This window comes from Equus caballus, chromosome 5 (assembly GCF_041296265.1).
Source record: "Equus caballus isolate H_3958 breed thoroughbred chromosome 5, TB-T2T, whole genome shotgun sequence".
Taxonomy (NCBI): domain Eukaryota; kingdom Metazoa; phylum Chordata; class Mammalia; order Perissodactyla; family Equidae; genus Equus; species Equus caballus.
Window position 1 is genome coordinate 90,352,401 of NC_091688.1, and position 19,466 is coordinate 90,371,866.

The 19,466-nt window shown below is 38.6% G+C and overlaps 1 protein-coding gene across 9 annotated transcripts in view; it reads right to left on the minus strand.

The window, feature by feature from the left end:
* Positions 1 to 2,806: 2,806 nt before the first annotated feature.
* The window catches only part of MIGA1 (mitoguardin 1), a 77,791-nt gene continuing 61,131 nt past the window's right edge, over positions 2,807 to 19,466 (minus strand). For 5 of the 9 annotated variants that reach the window (XM_070268817.1, XM_070268815.1, XM_070268813.1 and 2 more), the window contains 5 exons: positions 17,605 to 17,703; positions 15,166 to 15,300; positions 13,833 to 13,886; positions 7,941 to 8,057; positions 2,807 to 6,407 (listed from right to left, as the gene is read on the minus strand). In XM_070268817.1, coding sequence (XP_070124918.1) covers positions 6,189 to 6,407; positions 7,941 to 8,057; positions 13,833 to 13,886; positions 15,166 to 15,300; positions 17,605 to 17,703 — 624 coding nt within the window. In that variant the 3' untranslated portion in view covers positions 2,807 to 6,188. Of the gene's footprint in view, positions 6,408 to 7,940; positions 8,058 to 13,832; positions 13,887 to 15,165; positions 15,301 to 17,604; positions 17,704 to 19,294; positions 19,382 to 19,466 lie in introns of all 9 variants that reach the window. The other 4 variants (XM_070268811.1, XM_070268812.1, XM_070268810.1 and 1 more) reach the window with 1 other exon arrangement.

Below are 19,466 nucleotides of genomic sequence, written 5' to 3' on the forward strand. Positions count from 1 at the left end.
TGTGAACATGTTCATTCTGGCTGATGTGCTGCAAATAAACTAACTGAAGAGTGAGATCAATCAGGAGGCGTCCAAAATAACCAGGAGGGCAGGTCGTGTGAGCCTGGACCGAGGCGAGAGCTGAGAAGGTGGTAGGAAACGCTTGGCACATTTTGTTTTCTTGGTACATTTTCTAAGTACAACTGGTAGGATTTTGGTAACAGATTGAATGTGAGGTGTGAGGAGAAGTTTTTGGCCTGAGGAACTGGAAGAAGGGAGTTGTCATTTACTGGGATGAGAAGGACTAGGAGGAGGGTCGGGCTGGTGCGGTCAGATGAGCGTTGGACATGCTACGTTCAGGAAGAGTATTAGAAACCCAAGGTTTGCCAATTTGCATAAACAACCCTTGTATAAGTATCATGAATCAGTTGGGTTTGTTCTCAAACTTGAGTATATCAGTTGCATGTTACTGAAATTACATAAACATTACAAAAAGGAAGAAATATAAAAGCAAAAAGAAAGTTATAGTTTTTATAAAAGTTAAATTGAATGCTTTGAAGACTCGATAAAGGCTACAAAATTACCATCAAGCTAGGTGTGGGGAAGACAACTGTAAAAGATTGGGCTCAAAATTATAAAAATCTAAAGGGAGTCAGCACACACTGCTTTTCATGTAAACTTTTTTTCTTTAAGTAAAGGAAGGTGGAAATCCCAGATGATGATTTAGAGGTGTAATTTATGCAACAAAGATATTTGGAATACCAAGTGGATCCATACTCCAAGAAAAGGCCTTGATTACACCAAAAGATTGGCCAAAGAACGTGCACTTATTCACTTAAAATTAAAACGTCTACCTGATCTACATATAATTTATTACTATTCTCTGCTGTGGTGTCCATCCACCAAGATGACCCCAAATGATCCTTCCTCCTGGTATTCACACCCTCGCGTAATCTCCTCCCATGTTGTGTCAGGGTTGGTCTGTGTGACCAACAGAATGTGGCACAGGGATGGTATGTCACTTCCAAGTCTAGGTTATAAAAGATACTGTGTCTTTTGCCTTGATTTCTCTTGGATTACTCACTCTGGGAGAAGCCAGTTGCCATGTTTTAAAGATACTCAGGCAGCTCTGTTAAGAGGCCCACGTGGCAAAGACCGAAAGCCCCCTGACAGCCACGTGAGTGCGCAAATCTTGGGTAAATCTTGCTCCCTTAGCCCAGCCTTCAGATGACTGCGATCTTGGGAGAGACCCGAAGCCAGAACCCCTAGAACCAGCCATTCCTGGGTTCTCAACCCTCAGAAACAGTGTCCAATAGTGTTTGTTGTTTCAAGTTGCTAAATTTTGGGATGACTTGTTACACAACAAAAGATAACGAATACACCTGCTTTAACCTACTTTTTTTATTATCCATCTTCTACCACATGAAGCAGCCAGTCCTTTTTGAAGTCCCAGGGCCTATTCTCTCACGGAGCGTTATTAAATACAAGAATTAGCAAAGTTCTGAAAGTCCTATATTTCCAGGGCTTTCAAATGTCAAAGTGCTTCTTTATATTCAATATTGTGGTATTATTTCAAACACAGCAAATTATAAAAGTTCTGGAATTTCCTATATATAAATGTACTTTGTGAAAGGCTTTTGTGACACATAAGAACCAGTTAAAAGCAAACTTGAGGTGGTATTTGATGTACCAGTTGCTTTGCTGTGGCTTCTAAGTAAAGAATAAAAAGTGTCATAGAAGGAAGCTTTCCTTTTTTTCCTCTACTGGAATTCAGTCCTTCCCTACCCAAACGATGGTTACTTTTCACTGTTCAGAGGCAGGAAAAAAACAAAAAAAAGAAGCTCAGCCTGATCAAAGATGTCAGTAGCACAAGGAGAGAGAGATTAAAGGAGGAGAAGTGGCAGGTAAAAGATGGCAGAATACAGGGCATAGGAAGAAACACCACATGAAAAACAGAAGTCAAAAGCGGCATAAGAACAGAAGACCGTGGATTAACCAAGCGAGGTGATCGAGACTTCCAGCAAAGCCTCCAAAGGGTGTAAGAGGACACTGAGAGGCTTGTAGAAAGGAATTTCAAACATACAGAAAAATGCAGAGAGAGGTTTAAAGTGCCAAACATTCAGTTCAGGCAGCGGGATCCAGGAGGCTGGCAGACGACAAAGAACACGGAGGATGAGACTGGGCTGCTGACCCCGTTTCCCGCTGCAGCGCCAGGCCGAGACGCGAGCTGGAGAAGATTCGACTCCTATTTGTATGGTTTGCTTGTTAAGTAATGTACTTCAGTTTATGCGCAATAGTTTAAAAAGTATATATACTTATCTCTACTGTACATATTTAATCATTCTGACATAAACCTCTTTATTACAAGTCCCAAATCAAAAATACTGCTTTTATACCCAGGTAGACCCTTCTTGCCATGTGGTATCTCCAGCGGCGTCCAGGCAGCACCCTCCCCTTGACTGACTGTATCTGAACCCTGGCCAAGAAGCGGTGGGGAAGGGGCGTCTGCACAGGGCCGGAGGCACGGACAGCAATATGATACACTTATATTGTGTTCAGTAGCATTATTAACCAAAACACTTTAAATTATTAATTAAAATGCAAGTACTCTGACGTTATTCATCACAAAACTGTCTTTCCTCCCACTTAGGACATGATGAAAACATACACTTTTACACTTGATTTCAATGCTGCTGCAGTTGTGTGCTCTCCGTGCCTGCACGTGGCCCCGTGGAGGCTGGAAGCTCCCAGAGGGTAGGGGCGGAGGAGACAAGTATGACCTTGCAGATACATACAAGCATCGCAGAAAATACTCAATACATCAGCAGGCTGTACCATCAATGTTTTATTTGGCAGTAGTAGAAATATACCCCTGTTACAGTGCTGAGTTTGGCTAAAGAGCCGGTGCTATTTTTTCTGCTACTGTATTGTCTCACTTTTCCATAAATTAATAAGCGCAGTCCTTACATTTAGGAAATAGACACATTTACTGTTAGCAGCCAAGTAAAGCTAATACGTGGTTGTTCTCCAACGAAGCAAAACAATAACATAATTGTTAGGAACAAAGAAAGGATGTCCTTATTTCCATTAATCACAGATTATACAAATTCTTAAGTCTCACATACAGAGATTCTAAATTTGATGAATCCAGGCAAGAAAACGAAAGATTTGGATTCAGCCTAACTCTCATAACCCTTTGAAATGTATATTCCAAATAATGTCCTAATATGTGTTTACATTATAATAAAAGCAAATTATGTTATCAACATAATTTAAAATTTCTGATTCTGAACGGTCACAGAGAAGTATAGTAAATGTTACTTTGGCATTCCTATTTCATGAGTTTAAAGGAATGATAAACTAAAGAATTCTTTTGTAATGCAAATAATCACTCCTTAGGTAACCATTTAAGGAGAAAATGTTACATCTTAAGGCAAGAAAACGGTTGCAAATATTTTTTATAAAGTCATTAATTCAACAAATTAATAGTAAAAGTGCAAAGAAAGACTGCTTTCTGAGAGACGAAGCTCTTTGGAGCTGACTATAACAGTAGGAAAAACCTGTCTTCTTTTAAAAAAGACCATCTCATTTTGACTCTTAATAAACATACTGTAAGCCTTCAAGAAGAAATAACTAGACTTTTAGTTGAACAAAAATGTAGATAAACTAAAATAGGAAAAAAATTACCAAATATAAATCTCCTGAACACTTCTCTCTTTTCCTCCAGAAAACAGGAGGACAAAAATCCATTTTCTCAGGACTAATTCCAGGTCCTCTTCTAATTGATATAGGGAAGTGGCTGGCAGGACTCATGGTGACAAGGGCAATTTTCTGATACTACTATCAAGAGTAGGTGTTAAATAAGGTTTTATCCTAAAAGGCTCTAGACTAGTTTAATCATTTTTTGTTTTTTAAAATATTGCTTTAGCTGTTTAACCCAATTTCAAGACAAACTGAAATTGGAACATATGTCTTAGTACTCTTCTGTGGTCAGAAACAATTTTAAGAGCTGTTTCTTTTAAAAAGGTCAAGTTTCTTCCCTTACAATAGAGAGGTTTTTTCTATTCTTACTACCCTGAAATTCCATTTGGTCACTCATGTCTCTTGTCAAAGGCCACAAAGAAAGCATCTTACTCAAGTAGTAGCTACTGAACTCACCAGAAACTAATCAAACTCAAGCACTAAATTTGACAAACCAACCTCTTGAATATGGGCAAGTTTTTTAAAGGTAAAATGTAAAAGAGAAAAAAAACACCTTCTGGGAAGCCATTCATCTGATCTGATAAAATAAATTCCCCAGAGTTATCCAGTGTAGTAGCAGCATTATTAAATAGTGCAATTCTTCAAAATAGATTTCCAACAACATCTTCCTCAAATAAAAAATTAAGTTTACTTACAGCTTAGTTTATAAAACCATAGCTTATAACATTTAGACCCCCAAGGGAAAAATTAATATAGGCACTAACTGTCTTGCCTATGAGATAATGGGAATGTATATGTGTGTATGTGTGTGAATCATTCAAGGCCAGTGGTGCCTCAAAAAGAAGCTAAAAATACAAGATAAAAAGTGAAACATTGCATAATGGAATTTTTAGCTGTGATATCCAATGATACCCTTCCATCAATAATAAGAATTATGAATAGCCAATTCCTAAGTTAAGAATATATGTAAGAAAAGTCAAGGAGCTATATACTCAAAAAATATTAGAGCATATTTCATATTGTTTAATGCTGTAATAAACACATTATGGAACACAGTACATGCACAAACAGCATAAAGATTCTGAATCTCATATTTTATAGCCAACAGTACATAAATGTGGCATATACATAAATTTAAAACCTTAAAAGATTATGATTTTTTCCCACTTTTCATTTTCTATTCATTAATCAGAAACTAGGCACTTTAAAAATGCATTTTTAAAAAATATATTTTAGATCCTTCTGGGTAACTCATTCCTAAAATGAATAAAGCCCATTTTAGGAGCAAAATCAACAAATCTAATCCATTGATACAGTGAGTCAGCCACTCCAAATAAGTGGTGTATAATTTAGACACAAAACTAATACAACTCTGAAAATAGCTAATATCCTCTGAAGAACCTTACTCATATGAACAACCCATTTGTTCATACATTTATCATAAAGGACATGAAATATACTTCCATACTATTAAAAAATATTTTTTTCTATATTCAGAGGGGAAAAAAACCTTCTTTAAAACCTCACTAACAGTTAAAGTATGAATATTTTAAAGCTACGGGGATAATATGACAAATTGCCAATATGCTAAGTTCTCTGTGGGAATAACTAGAAGCCATTTTTGTAGGAGAAAGAAGAAATTATTTTACGGTACCAAGATTAATATCTTCGCATGATGGGAGACAGACTCAAAACTACATAGGAAAAATTTTAATTGGCTGTCACAGTTAAAAACATTATCTTTTAAATCAATATTCATTCAAAGGAAAAATGCTCTAATCCATAAAAAGATACAAGAAATTTCTTCAGTCTCTCTATTGTAACTTACAGGACCAACTGTAATATATTTGGAAACTGCAGTGAATCTAATATGAATTTGTAGCTTGTAATCTTCTCAGTGTCAATTCATTTAAATGTTTTATGACGATACCTAGCCATTACAATTTGATTTAATTACATAAGCAGATGCACAAGCCATAATGTAAGCAGTACGTAGTAAACATCACTACTGCCTAAACTTGACTAAACAAATGAATGACTTTACAGTCAAAAATACAATTTCAAGCACAGCTAAGTTCGTTGACACTAGGAGTAATACACTCTTGCACGTGTGGCCACAAAGGTCTTGGCTAAAGTGGACATTTTCAAGGTGCAAAGCATTAAAACAGAGCTTTTTGAGAATGATACTGGACATTTCAGACAGCTTCAAGACGAACTCCCAAGCACTGGCTTCAATTCAAGCAATATTTCTGTAAAATATACATTTCACGACTTAAATTATTACCTAAAGATTCTAAATAGCCGCTTTGGATACGCTACACAGGGAATCAATGACAGAACTTCTGTGTAAGTACAGCACGGCCCATGTAAGTAAAGTACTCACTCTTTACTAGATTTGCTTCCTCCCTGAGTCCATATCCACCAATTCTGTGTAATCTATGTTACAAAATCAATAGTTACCTTAAAATATTTCATAGCACACTCAAAGTGTATGATTCTCATGGTACTTATTGTACTTTGGCTTCCAACAGGCTACTGGACACAACATGGCCATGACTACTTATACAGCCACTCGTGTGCCTCAGGGCATCCGCGCCAAGATAGGCCAGCAGGAGTTCAGTGCGGCGAATGAGCAACTGCATGAGGTCCTCGGTCAGAGTCTCTATACTGGAATAGCGCACCTTCTCGAAGTCAAAAATATCTTTGAGAAAGAAAAGAACTTGATTCTGGAAAATGAACACACAACAAATTGGCATTTATTAGATCAAAATTATATAAATCCAAGTAGTTAATAACATTGTAGCAAACACTGAATTAGGAGTCAGCGGGCCTGAGTTCCAGCGCTACTTCATATCTCACTGGAAATAGGACTGTGAACAAGGGATTAAACCTTTTTTGGGTCTCATTTTCTTTTTAAAATAAGGGATAATACCACTTGTTCTTTTTACTCTTTAGGGCTCATGTGATGATAAAAAAATGATCTCTGGGAAATGCCTGTAAACCCTAAAGCACTGTATAAGGGCTATTATTTATTAGCCCTTTCTCAATAATTGAAGCACTGGTACTATTTTAAGACAGAGAATAAACTATTTCCACTAAACTTAAAACACATGAAAAATCAAAATAATTTCAAGGCTCAAATCAGTGGAAGATCATGAAGGATATTTTATTTCAGTCAGTTGAGACTTATTAAGCGAGTTGTATACCACTAAGTATTAAGCTGCAGGCTGTTATGCTATGATGGCAAAGAAAAGCCATGCCAAAGAGCAAAAGATAGGCATATTTAATTTCGATCCTACAGAAATCAAACGTTAAGAAGTACTAAGATGGCACACTTCACCGGTTCACTAGATTTTATATCTGGAAGGGTCGTTAGCAGATAACTTGTTGAGTGCCCTCATTTCACAGATGAAGAAAAGAAGGACAGAGCACGATTTGCCCAGTCAGACTGCTCATTAATAACAGACTTAATTCCCACTCCAAATTTTTCCCACTAAACACAACTTACATTGGGAGGTCAAGTAAACTAGTCAAAAATTAATGAGTTTTGAATGACAGTAAAATAAACAGTTCCTAAACCATTTACATGAATGCTACATTATCAGCACATAAACGTAGTAATGTTTTAATGAAGGATATAGTGAAACATCCAAACTTTCAAACATCAAAAACTTTCAGATTCATACTTGATTATGTTTCCTTTTATTTCCTTCTTGAAATTCAGCCAAAATGCAAGCTATTAAAAAGTGAGATTTTGCTTGGCACTGTGCCAAGGCAGAGAACCTGGTGACAAGCAGTAATTCCTGTTTGGGCAAATTTAAATGGCTGCCATTAGGATACAACTTTAAACTCCCACAGCTGGGATTTTACCATTCAGATTACCTTGAAGCAGAATTTATTTCTGAATTGCCACATGTGCAATAAGGACAAATATTATTTGTTTTATAAATTTCAAAAGTGTCCAGGCATGAAGAACAAACTGTCTACAGCAATTTGATTGGGACACTGTGACAACACACAAGAACATGTACCCATCACAGGAGGAGTTGATAAAGTGAAAGTACTGGTTGAATCTACCCAGGATAAAGCACCAAACCCACATAATGCTGTTCCACTGGCACTTAAACACTGCATTTAGGTGACTTTCATAACTTTATCTTTAAATAACATTCTTTCTTCTACAAAAGCAAAAACGAAACAGAATAAAACCTTATTTGCTTTGATTTAGAAAAAAGAAATGATTCAATGACTGAACATACCTTAAAGAAGCAACATAAATCATAGAGAGAATTTCTAGGACCCAAAAAGCCCCAGGCTAGGACAGGGCTGATATGCTCACAAATGGCATAAAAATGGGCAAAAAATCCATCTGGGATCTGTTGGAAGTAAAGGAGAATCGTGTCATTTTTTACCTTCTTGCATTTTCTTTCTCTAGTAGAGAAACTGAAACTGACGTCCACCATATGACCAGCTCTTTCTGAGGGTAAACCAAGGGTCAATGATGAGCCAGACTAGTAAGAAAGTTAATAAACTTACAAGTAACTTTTAGAGTCACAAAATGTTTTAAGTAGATTTTATATCCTAGCCAATAGTTTCAAATGTGCTGAAAACATTATTTCTTAAAGGCATTTTCATCTCATAAAAATACTTCATAAAAACGCAATCAAAGCAGTGTTGTAACCAAGCAACAGTAAGAATGCTACGGTGTTTCTTAGCAGCATAATTTTTAGGATTAATGGGACTACCAGGGTTTCAGCGATTAAAAAGTTCTAGTCAATCACTTAATTAGATTATCTGGAAAAGATTAAAATGATTTAAAATGATTAAGCACGAAAATACGCTTACTAGAATCCTAACTTTCAGTTAAGGAGCCAGATATTACTGAAACGTTTAATTTCGTAATTGCCTCTTTTTCTGAAACAGTAATACATATAGTTGTGATTTAGGAAACTCTCCCAGTTTATTAATAACTTTCTGAATTTCCCTTGTTAAATAACATCCTGTGGGATTTCATATAGCATCAACTGGGGATAACTATGCTTTCAGATTCTGGCTCTTGGAGGGGTTATTTTCTGTTTTATAGGCTCCAAGACATCTTCTAAACCTCAATTTAAAAAATATATTCTAGCAGCAGCTACCATTAATGAGTATCTATTATATTCCAGATAATGTGCTAGGTTCTACTAATGTGATAAAACATTCCTGAAAAAGTAGGTCGTGTTAACATCATTTTAACATGTAAAGAGTAGTACTTCAGAGGGGGAAACCACCTGTCCTCAATCACACACAGTTAGTTAGCTAAGGCCACAAAGCCCTCAGGGCCGCACTGCAGTTATCACTGTAGTCTAAGAGATGTTCTGCATAGACTGCAATCCTCAGTCCCACACAGACGGTAACTGTATTGGGAGTTCGGAGAGGCAGGAAGTCAGCATGGACTGAAGTAGAAGACACAAGCTTCACCAAGGAATCTTGAGAGCTGCACTCACCAGTAGGTCAGACTTAAAGTACAGAGGATAGAGCGTGGCATTCCAGGCTCAGGGAACAGTTCACCAAGAGGTGAAATACGTAAGTATCTGTGGCTACTGAAAGCAGACTAGTAGTCTAAGGCACAAGATTTATGTTAAGAAGTAAGAAATAAAGCTGATATAACGATAATAATGTTAACATTATTATTATGGAAACTACCACTTATTAAGCTTTCCTATATTTAATCTTAATTTTGTATTTAAATTAAGCTTGTTGATATTGTCTCATTTCTTACAGCAGCCTTATGAGGAAGATGTCAACTCCATTCTGCAAACAGCAAAACTGAAAAGTCAGCTGACAGTCAGTAACTTGCCCATGATCATACTAGCTAGTGTGAGAATCAAACCGACGTCTACAAGTGTGTGCAAGCCCTAAACCAGTGGTTTTCGAACATTAGAGTCATAATCATCATCTGGGGAGCTTGTTTAAAGCACAGGGGCTCTGGGGCCGGCCAAGTGTCAAGTGGGTAGGTTCAAGGCTCTGCTTCGGTGGCCCAGGGTTTTGCCGGTTCAGATCCTGGGTGTGGACATGGCACTGCTCATCAGGCCATGCTGAGGCAGCGTCCCACATGCCACAACTAGAAGGACCCACAACTAAAAAATATACAACTATGTACCAGGGGGCTTTGGGGAGAAAAATGGAAAATAAAATCTTTTTTTAAAAAAAAGCATCTTTAAAGCACAGGGACTCTGGAATCATTTTAAACAAGAATTATTCAAATATATGGTTCTCTAGAATTATTTTTTTGGGGGGGTGGCTTTTAAAATTTTTTATTATTTTATTGAAGTCATAATAGTTTATAACTGTGAAATTTCAGCTGTACATTATTATTTGTCAGTCATCAAATATATATGTGCCCCTTTACCCCTTATGCCCACCACGTAACCCCCTTTCCCCTCTGGTAACCACTAATCTGTTCTCTTTGTCCATATGTTTGCTTATCTTCCACATATGAGTGAAATCATGTCGTGTTTGTCTTTCTCTGTCTGGCTTATTTCACTTAACATAATGCCCTCAAGATCCATCCATGTTGTTGCAAATGGGACAATTTTGTCTTTTTTATTGCTAAGTAGTATTCCATTGTATATACATACCACATCATCTTTATCCAATCATCCATCGATGGGCAATTGGGCTGCTTTCAAGTCTTGGCTATTGTGAATAACACCACAATGGACATAGGGGTGCATAAGTCTCTTTGAATTGTTGATTTCAAGTTCTTTGGATAAATATCCAGTAGAGGGATAGCTGGGTCATATGGCATTTCTATTTTTTTTTTTTTTTTAAGATTTTATTTTTTTCCTTTTTCTCCCCAAAGCCCCCTAGTACATAGTTGTGTAATCTTCGTTGTGGGTCCTTCTAGTTGTGGCATGTGGGACGCTGCCTCAGCGTGGTTTGATGAGCAGTGCCATGTCCGCGCCCAGGATTCGAACCAACAAAACACCGGGCCGCCTGGAGCGGAGCGTGCGAACTTAACCACTCGGCCACGGGGCCAGCCCCTGGCATTTCTATTTTTAATTTTTTGAGAAATCTCCATACTGTTTTCCATAGTGGCTGCACCAGTTTGCCTTCCCACCAGCAGTGTATGAGGGTTCCCTTTTCTCCATATCCTCTCCAACATTTGTTATTTTTTGTCTTGGTAATTACAGCCATTCTGACAGGTGTAAGGTGATATCTCATTGTAGCTTTGATTTGCATTTCCCTAATAATTAGTGATGTTGAACATCTTTTCATGTGCCTGTTGGCCATCTGTATATCTTCTTTAGAAAAATGTCTGTTCGGGGGTCAGCCCTGTGGCCGAGTGGTTAAGTCCGTGCACTCCACTGCAGGCAGCCCAGTGTTTCATCGGTTCGAATCCTGGGTGCGGACATGGCACTGCTCATCAAGCCATGCTGAGGCGGCGTCCCACATGCCACAACTAGAAGGACCCACAACTAAGAATGTACAACTATGTACCGGGGGGCTTTGGGGAGAAAAAGGAAAAAAATAAAATAAAATCTTAAAAAAAAAAAAGAAAAATGTCTGTTTGTATCCTCTGCCCATCTTTTGATCAGATATATGATTTGTAAATATTTTTTCCCAGTTGGTGTGTTTTCTTTTTGTTTTGCTCATGGTTTCATTTGCCCTGCAGATGCTTTTTAGTCTGGTGTAGTCCCATGTGTTTATTTTTTCTTTTGTTCCCCTTGCCTGAGTAGACACGGTATTTGAAAAGATGCTGCTAAGACCAATGTGAAAGAATGTACTGCCTATCTTTTCTTCTAGGAAGTTTATGATTTCAGGTCTTATATTCAAGTCTTTAATCCATTTTGAATCAATTTTTGTGTATGGCATAAGATGATAGTCTACTTTTATTCTTTTGCACGTGGCTATCCAACTTTCCCGACACCATTTATTGAAGAGACTTTCCTTTATCCATTGCATGCTCTTGGCTCCTCTGTCGAAGATCAGCTGTCCACAGATGTGTGGTTTTATTTCTGGCCTTTCAATTCTGTTCCACGGATCTGTGTGTCTGTTTTTGTACCACCAACATGGTGTTTTGATTACTATAGCTTTGTAATATATTTTGAAGTCAGTGATTGTGATGCCTCCGGCTTTGTTCTTTCTTCTTAGGATTGCTTTAGCTATTTGGGGTCTTTTGTTGCCCCGTATGAATTTTAGGATTCTTTGTTCTATTTCTGTGAAGACGTCATTGGGATTCTGATTGGGAACGCGTTGAGTCTATAGATTGCTTTAGGTAGTACAGACATTTTAACTATGTTTATTCTTCCATTCCATGTGCATGGAATCTCTTTCCATTTCTTTACATCATCATCAATTTCTTTCAATAATACCTTATAGTTTTCATTGTATAGGTCTTTCACCTCCTTGGTTAAACTTATTCCTAGATATTTTATTCTTTTTGTTATGAATGTAAATGGGATTGTATTCTTGAGTTCTCTTTCTGTTAGTTCATTAGAGTATAGAAATGCAACTGATTTTTGTAAGTTGATTTTGTACCCTGCAACTTTGCTGTAGTTGTTGATTATTTCTAATAGTTTTCTGATGGATTCTTTAGGGTTTTCTATATATAGAATCATGTCACCTGCAAACAGTGAGCGTTTCACTTCTTCGTTGCCTATTTGGATTCCTTTGATTTCTTTCTCTTGCCTAATTGCTCTGGCCAAAACCTCCAGTACTATGTTGAATAAGAGTGGTGAGAGTGGGCACCCTTGTCTTGTTCCTGTTCTCAGAGGAATGGCTTTCAGTTTTTCACCATTGAGTATGATGTTGGCTGTGGGTTCGGAATTATTTTTAACAAGCACCTTCTGAAGAGCTATGAGGGTTACGTTTTGGAAACATGCACTTGGCAATACTATCTCACAGTTACAAAGATCAGACTGAGAAATATGGACATGATAAAATGCTATAGGTTGATAGGCAAATAATAATACAATAATAACCAACACTTGCATAATGCACTGTTCTAAGCACTTTACATCTAATTCTCAAAAAACCCCAGAAGGTAGATATAAGGTGTCTTTTTTTTGTTTTTTGGGGGTTTTTTTTGGTGAGGAAGATTGGCCACCAATCTTCCTCTTTTTGCTTGAGGAAGATTGTCCCTGAGCTAACAACTATGCCAATCTTCCTCTATTTTGTATGTGGGATGTCACCACAGTATGGCTTGATGAATGGTGTGTAGGTCTGTGCCCAGAATCCAAACCCGTCAACCCTGGGCCACCAAAGCAGAGTGTGAGAACTTAACCTTTACACCACCTGACTTGCCCCCGCGAGGTGCATTTTTTTTTTTTTTTAAGAAGATTAGCCCTGAGCTAACTGCTGCCAATCCTCCTCTTTTTGCTGAGGAAGACTGGCCGTGAGCTAACATCTATGCCCATCTTCCTCTACTTTATATGTGGGACGCCTACCACAGCATGGTGTGCCAAGCGGTGCCATGTCTGCACCCGGGATCTGAACCGTTGAACCCCGGGCCGCTGAAGTGGAACATGTGTACTTAACCGCTGTGCCACCGGGTCTGCCCCAAGGCGGTTTTTTAGAGATGAGGAAAGTAAGGCACAGACAGGTTAAGCAACTTGCCCAAGGTCATGGCTAGTGAGTGGCACTTGAAAGCAGGCAGTCTCTCTCCTGAGTCCACGCCCTCCACAACAGGAGGGTATGGTGAGAGCATGTATAGCAGGTGAGTTGGGCTGGAGGGTGTACAGCACGGAGGCAGGATATATACTTTGAGAGTTTCTTTGGCAGGGGCTTTCAGTTGAATAAAGCAGCAATTAGAATCAAATCATTACTTCTCAATTGGATTACATGAAGTGGAATCTACTATATTAAACAATTTTTTAAAAATCTTAAAATATCATTAATTGAAAAAACAAAATTCTATCAGAGCTGTTTCCAACCCTACACCCTCTCCCACTTAGTAGAAATCCCATGCATGCCTCAATACTTGCCATAGTGAACTATACAGGATCTTAAGGAAGAGGGAGAAGGAATTCAAAAAGGAAGCCAACACAGTACCAGTAAGTCACTCATCTAGCTTGAGGGACAGTCCTTATGAGCTGCCACCCCCAACTGAGAACTGACAGGAGCCTCAAATTACTTAACAAAGAAGCCCAAGGAGCAACGAACTTTACCTTCATCTGCTGCCTTTTCTGTTTCAGCACCGACCAACAACTTGAAGCCACAGCCTAGACATATGCAGAGGAGAAAAGGCAAGATTTAAGTTTATAACTGTATAAACTTTCCATTTAGAAAAAAGTGATTTTTATTAGAAATTCAAAGTTTATGGGTCTAAAATGCTCAAAACATTAACTACTAATAAGAACTACTCCAGGTTCCTTCTCTTGTTTGTAAACATTAATGAAAAAGTGTTTTGTTTTTATAAATTTTAAAATTAAAAATAAAGCCACTAAAGGAAAAAGGGTGACCTCGGGTACCAAGGAACTCGGTAATTATAATTCAGTTCTCAGAATTCTTAAATTCTATTCCTACAGGAAAAGAATGAAAATATGTGCATATAGATGCACATATACAATAAACATTTTATGTGTAATAATGAAGACAAAGTAACATTTTTTTATTCTAGAACAGTAGTGCTAGAAATAGTTATGGGTAGAGCTAACAGTTTTATTCAAATAAAGAACTAAGAAATACAACCATAATGACAGGGTGGACCATAAAGGAATCTGACCTGACTCTGGCATGACCCAATTTTGATCAAGATCACTTAACCAAAGCAGTTACAGAAATGGAGAACATGCAACTCTTATGGTTAAAACATACTTTGAGGGAAAGCGGATTTATTAAAAATGCCTCAAAATTTAATGTCAGGAATTTCCAAAATAATTGTGAACTCGCCACTTGGAATATTTTTTTAAAGGCATTCAAACTTCACCATGAATATCTATCCCATTTGCTTCCAGGTACACACTTAAAGCCCAACAAAAAAACACTGTCAAATAGAGATTTGAGCACAAAAAACAACAAAGTGGAAACACTCCAAGTACAGAATATAGTTTAAACATGTTTCATTTTTGCACATGCCTATTTTTCCTCCCCTAACTTTGGATACTATTTGGAAACATAAATCTCCATATTTTCCTCTAAAAAAACATATGTTGCCTTTTACTGCAACTGCTTTATTTCAGTTCAGTCATACAGCCATTGCAGTTACTGACAATTTTTTGTGAGGCCTAAACCAGTCTGAAGCCTGAGGTTCTTCCGAGATCTGAAGAAATACTGGGTCCTCCAGGTCAAGGCTGGACTGACGGAAGAGCCAAAAGGGGAATCTCATCTGAATTTGCTGCAGACCATCACACACAGACATCTCATCCCAACACCAAGGCTGAGCTCAATTTCCACACTAGCCATTCTACAGGCAGCTATGTATGTACATCTTACTAAGCTTCCCTGCTCTGACCACTTTCCTCAAATCTACATGGTTGAGCAAGGTAAATTGCCACTTACAGTTTCTTTGAAGGAGGAGTTTAGCCAGCGATTATTCACTACATTCTGTATGGATGTGGGTGGGTTTTCCAAATCTTCAAAGGAATCCATTAATATAAAATCCAGAACAACATCATAAAAATTGAGATTTTTCACCTGCATTAAATTATGAGATAAAACAGAAATTATTATTCCATAGAGCTGAAATAAAGTCTGAGCCAGGGTGTCCTCCTTTATAACAGCAGGGTGTTTTCAGTTGAATCAGATTCTGTCTCTGACAAAGAAAGAGGAAGAGGAGAGACAAAGATAAAAACAACCCACCCCCAAAGTTACCAATCCTGTGACAGCCGTTCCCTCCTAGATCCCCTCAGGTGACACTCCTCTCCCCTCCACTCTGTCCCAGGACTCCTGGCTCAGGCTTTTATCATGGTACCCACAGCGCTCGCTCTGCTGTGTCATTAGTTACTGTACGTCTGCCTGTCTTCCCCACATCTTGACCCTCTTGCTCTCTCATCCATTCACGCAGACTGTGTTGTATTACATCCTGCACCAGGTGCTCAGACTTCTGCAGTAAGTAAACTAGATGCTTCGAGTTCAGTGGGGAAAACAGACAGAAACAAATAATCCCACAAATACACAAGTACAAATTGTGATAAGCCCAGTAAATGAAAAAGCACACGGTATTCTGACAGCTTATGATGGAGATCCTAATCTAGACAGGGTGTAGAGAGGACTCTCTTCAGGGAGTGAGGTATCTCACATACAGGAAATACCTGTCAACACTTTAACGTAAGAAGGAACACAGTCATGATGAGTCGAAGCAAATCGCTGAGAGGGTGCTGTAGCTCTCCATGGCAGAGACACGGGCACGCGGCTAGAGATGAGGAGGAAGGGCCAGCTCCTGCAGTTTACGGCTCGTGTGAACGACTTTGGATTTATCCTCATGGTATTTTGTAGGGGGCACAGGTGTAGGGGAGATGGATGATCAGATTTGTATTTCTTAAAGGCCATTTTGGCAGCAGTGTGGAGAGAAGAAAGTGAGCGTGGGAAGGGAGGAGGAGGCAAGGAACCAGGGAATGCGAGGACTCTGAAGTAGTCCAGGGAAAGACAGCAGCTACTCAGACTATGACGGGCTGGCAGGAAGAGAGGAAAGCTGAAGAAACTGGAAGATATTTAGGAGTTAAAATTGACAAAACTTAGAGATGACCATGACAAAGGAGGCCAGGACCAGGGAGTGTAAAGGACGAGTCCATGTTTCTGGTCTGCACAACGGAAGGGATGCCGGTTCCTTCACTGAGCGAGGGAACCCAGAGAAGCAAAGTTAATGAATGCCTCGATGTCTCTGGACCTTCTGTTTTCTCTGCCTAGAAAGCCTTTCAGCCCCTTGCAAACTCCTTCTTTAACCTTCTGTTCCAACAAAATGTTCCAGACTCAGCATGTACTTTCCCTATCCCAGTGCTGAAGTCCGCCATTTTCAAGAAGTCCTAGTTTCTTTTAGCGGAGGGTGGTACTTAGAAGCCAAGATCTGTGTGTCAGGAGGAATTTCTTTTGAGGTCTTGCTGCTCCCAGACGCCCTCAGTGAACAGAGCTAGGAAGTATATGCATGTTTACGTATATGCAAACCTTTATATTTATTTCTATGTCTATATATATTGTAAACTGAATTCACACTGTCAGCTCCAATTCCAAGCCTAGTTTTTTTTTTGTTTGTTTGTTTGTTTTTTTATTAAGGTTATAAAAGTTAACATCCTTGTGAAATTACAGTTGTACATTATTATTAGTCATGTTGTAGTTACACCACTTCACCCCTAGTGCCCTCCCCCCACCCCCTTTCCCCTGGCAACCACCGATCAGTTCTCTTTGTCCATACGTTAACTACCACCTATGAGTGGAGTCATACCGAGTTCGTCTTTCTCTGTCTGGCTTATTTCACTCAACATAATACTCTCAAGGTCTATCCATGTTGCTGTGAATGGGACAACTTTGTCCTTTTTTATCCAAGCCTAGTTTTTTATACCTCCTTTCCCTAACAGAGAGAAATCTAGCTCTGATAATTCTCAATATATTTAATTATCCTTTTGATCCTGTGAAAATCCCTTGGCCCCACTGAACTGCCCACTGTCCCATCCAAAACTGTCCTTGCCCAGGCTACCATTCCTGCCCAAGCCGCCTGCTAGGGCCTTGTTCCTGGAAGGAAGGAAGGACGGGAGAGAGGGAGAGAGAGGGAAGAAGGGAGAAAGAAAAGAAGGAAGGACAGAAAGGCTTTTTAAAAAGAATTCTTTTCAACTGTTGCTCTAATGTATAAAGACTGTGGTTGCCATTGTTTAAGAATCTGTCATAACTACCACCACACAACTGGTTTCACTGTTACTTAACAAGGACAAGGAAACAGTGGCCTCAAATTATGTAAATATTATGCGTAAATAACGAAGGTGAATAAACATAAAAATCTGAACTTACTCCTCTAGCAGCAAGTTCCATTTCAGTACTATCCCAGTGATCAGTCTGCTCTAAAAAATAGATCATTTCATCAAAAACATCTTCAAACTTCTTTGGATTCTGCAAAAGAAAACACACTTTAATTCTAAACTCAACTCTATAACAAGGCTCAAGCCTACAAAGTAAATGAGTTACTCTTCAAGTACGTTTGTTAGATCTTCATTCTGTTAGACAACTGGGTTCAAATACATTTTCAAGGTATGCCACATTCATCTGGTTTAATATTTTGCTGTTCCAACATTCTGCAGAAGCCAAGACTAAGAACATTAGTAAAATGTCATAAGCAAACTGCCTACTACTCAGATGTGTATGCCTGTTTAGGTCAGTCCTTAGGATGAAAACCTGGTTAGAGCAGACACCATGTGATGCTTCTGACGCAGTGCCTCCCCTTTGGGAGGAACTCTAGTCCAATCACCGCATTTATCTGCCACAGGAAGGCCAAGGCAGCAACATAAGATTTACAGTGGGAATTGCAAGTAGTTAATATCACCTTACATTTATCTTACACTTTTAAAAGAATTAGCTTTTTTATCATTTTATTTATCCTAAGAACCCTCTGAAATAGGGTACCATAAATGTACAGTTATGTTTTGCTTAATAGGGATACATTCTGAGAAATGCATCAGTAGGTGATTTCGTAATTGTGTGAACATCACAGAGTGCGCTTACACATACCTAGAGGGTACAGCCTCCTACACATCTGGGCTACATGGTATTAATCTTATGAGACCTCCATCATATATGTGATCCATCATTGACCAAAACATTGTTAGGCAGCACATGACTGTAATTCTGTCACACAAATGAGGGAAGTGAGGTTCAAAGGGACTGGGTCTGAAAACCCGGTGTTCTAATGGCTCAAGGAAGGCCCGTTTTATTTTGTTTTTTCTCATCCTCTGGACACACTTGGCATAAAGGAAAGTGGATCCTTACAGTCTTCGTTAAGTTCTTGTCATTGCTTCCGCCTCCTTCAGTCCCATGAAGGTGGGTAAGAGGCAGCTCAATTTGTGTTTCAAGATTCCTGAGGTCTACACTATTTCCTGAAACCTTCTTACTGAAAAGGATTGAGGGAGGCAAGAGAAGAGGAATTAGAGAGAACAATAGTGCTGGTTGTGGTAGCAGATCTAATGATGATTCTCACCATGACGTTCAGACTTCATGGCAAATTGGGAGCAATTTATGAGAAACAACTTGATAAAAATAGTGTGGACTTTATACATAGAAAATAAATCAACACAAGTTAAATCAACGCTCTTTGGGTTATCTGTTTTAATATGTGAACCTTTGCAACTATCTAAAAAAACTTTTTCTTGGGGCCAGCCCAGTAGCATAGCAGTTATGTTCATGCGTTCCACTTCAGCAGCCCAGGGTTCACTGGTTTGGATCCTGGGAGCGGACCTACACACTGCTTATTAAGCCACGCTGTGGCAGGCATCCCACCTATTAAATAGAAGAAGATGGGCATGGATGTTAGCTCAGGGACAATCTTCCTGAGCAAAAAGAGGAGGATTGGCGGTGGATATTAGCTCAGGGCTAATCTTCCTCAAAAAAGAAAACAAAACTTTTTCTTCTGTGAAAAATTTAATGGATTTTAATCTTCAGTTCAACTAAAACAACAATAATAAAGAACTTGCCAACAAAAGAAGTTTACCTTTCGAGCTTTCACAATTAACGCTGATAAAATTTTCCTTCCACTCTCAGCAAGAAATATCCTGTTGGCTGTTACTGAAAGAATTACCTGAAAAAATACCCATCCCCAAACAAAGAAAAAGGAGACTGATAATTAATTTGAATGGACATTTGACTTTACAGTCCATCTGCAC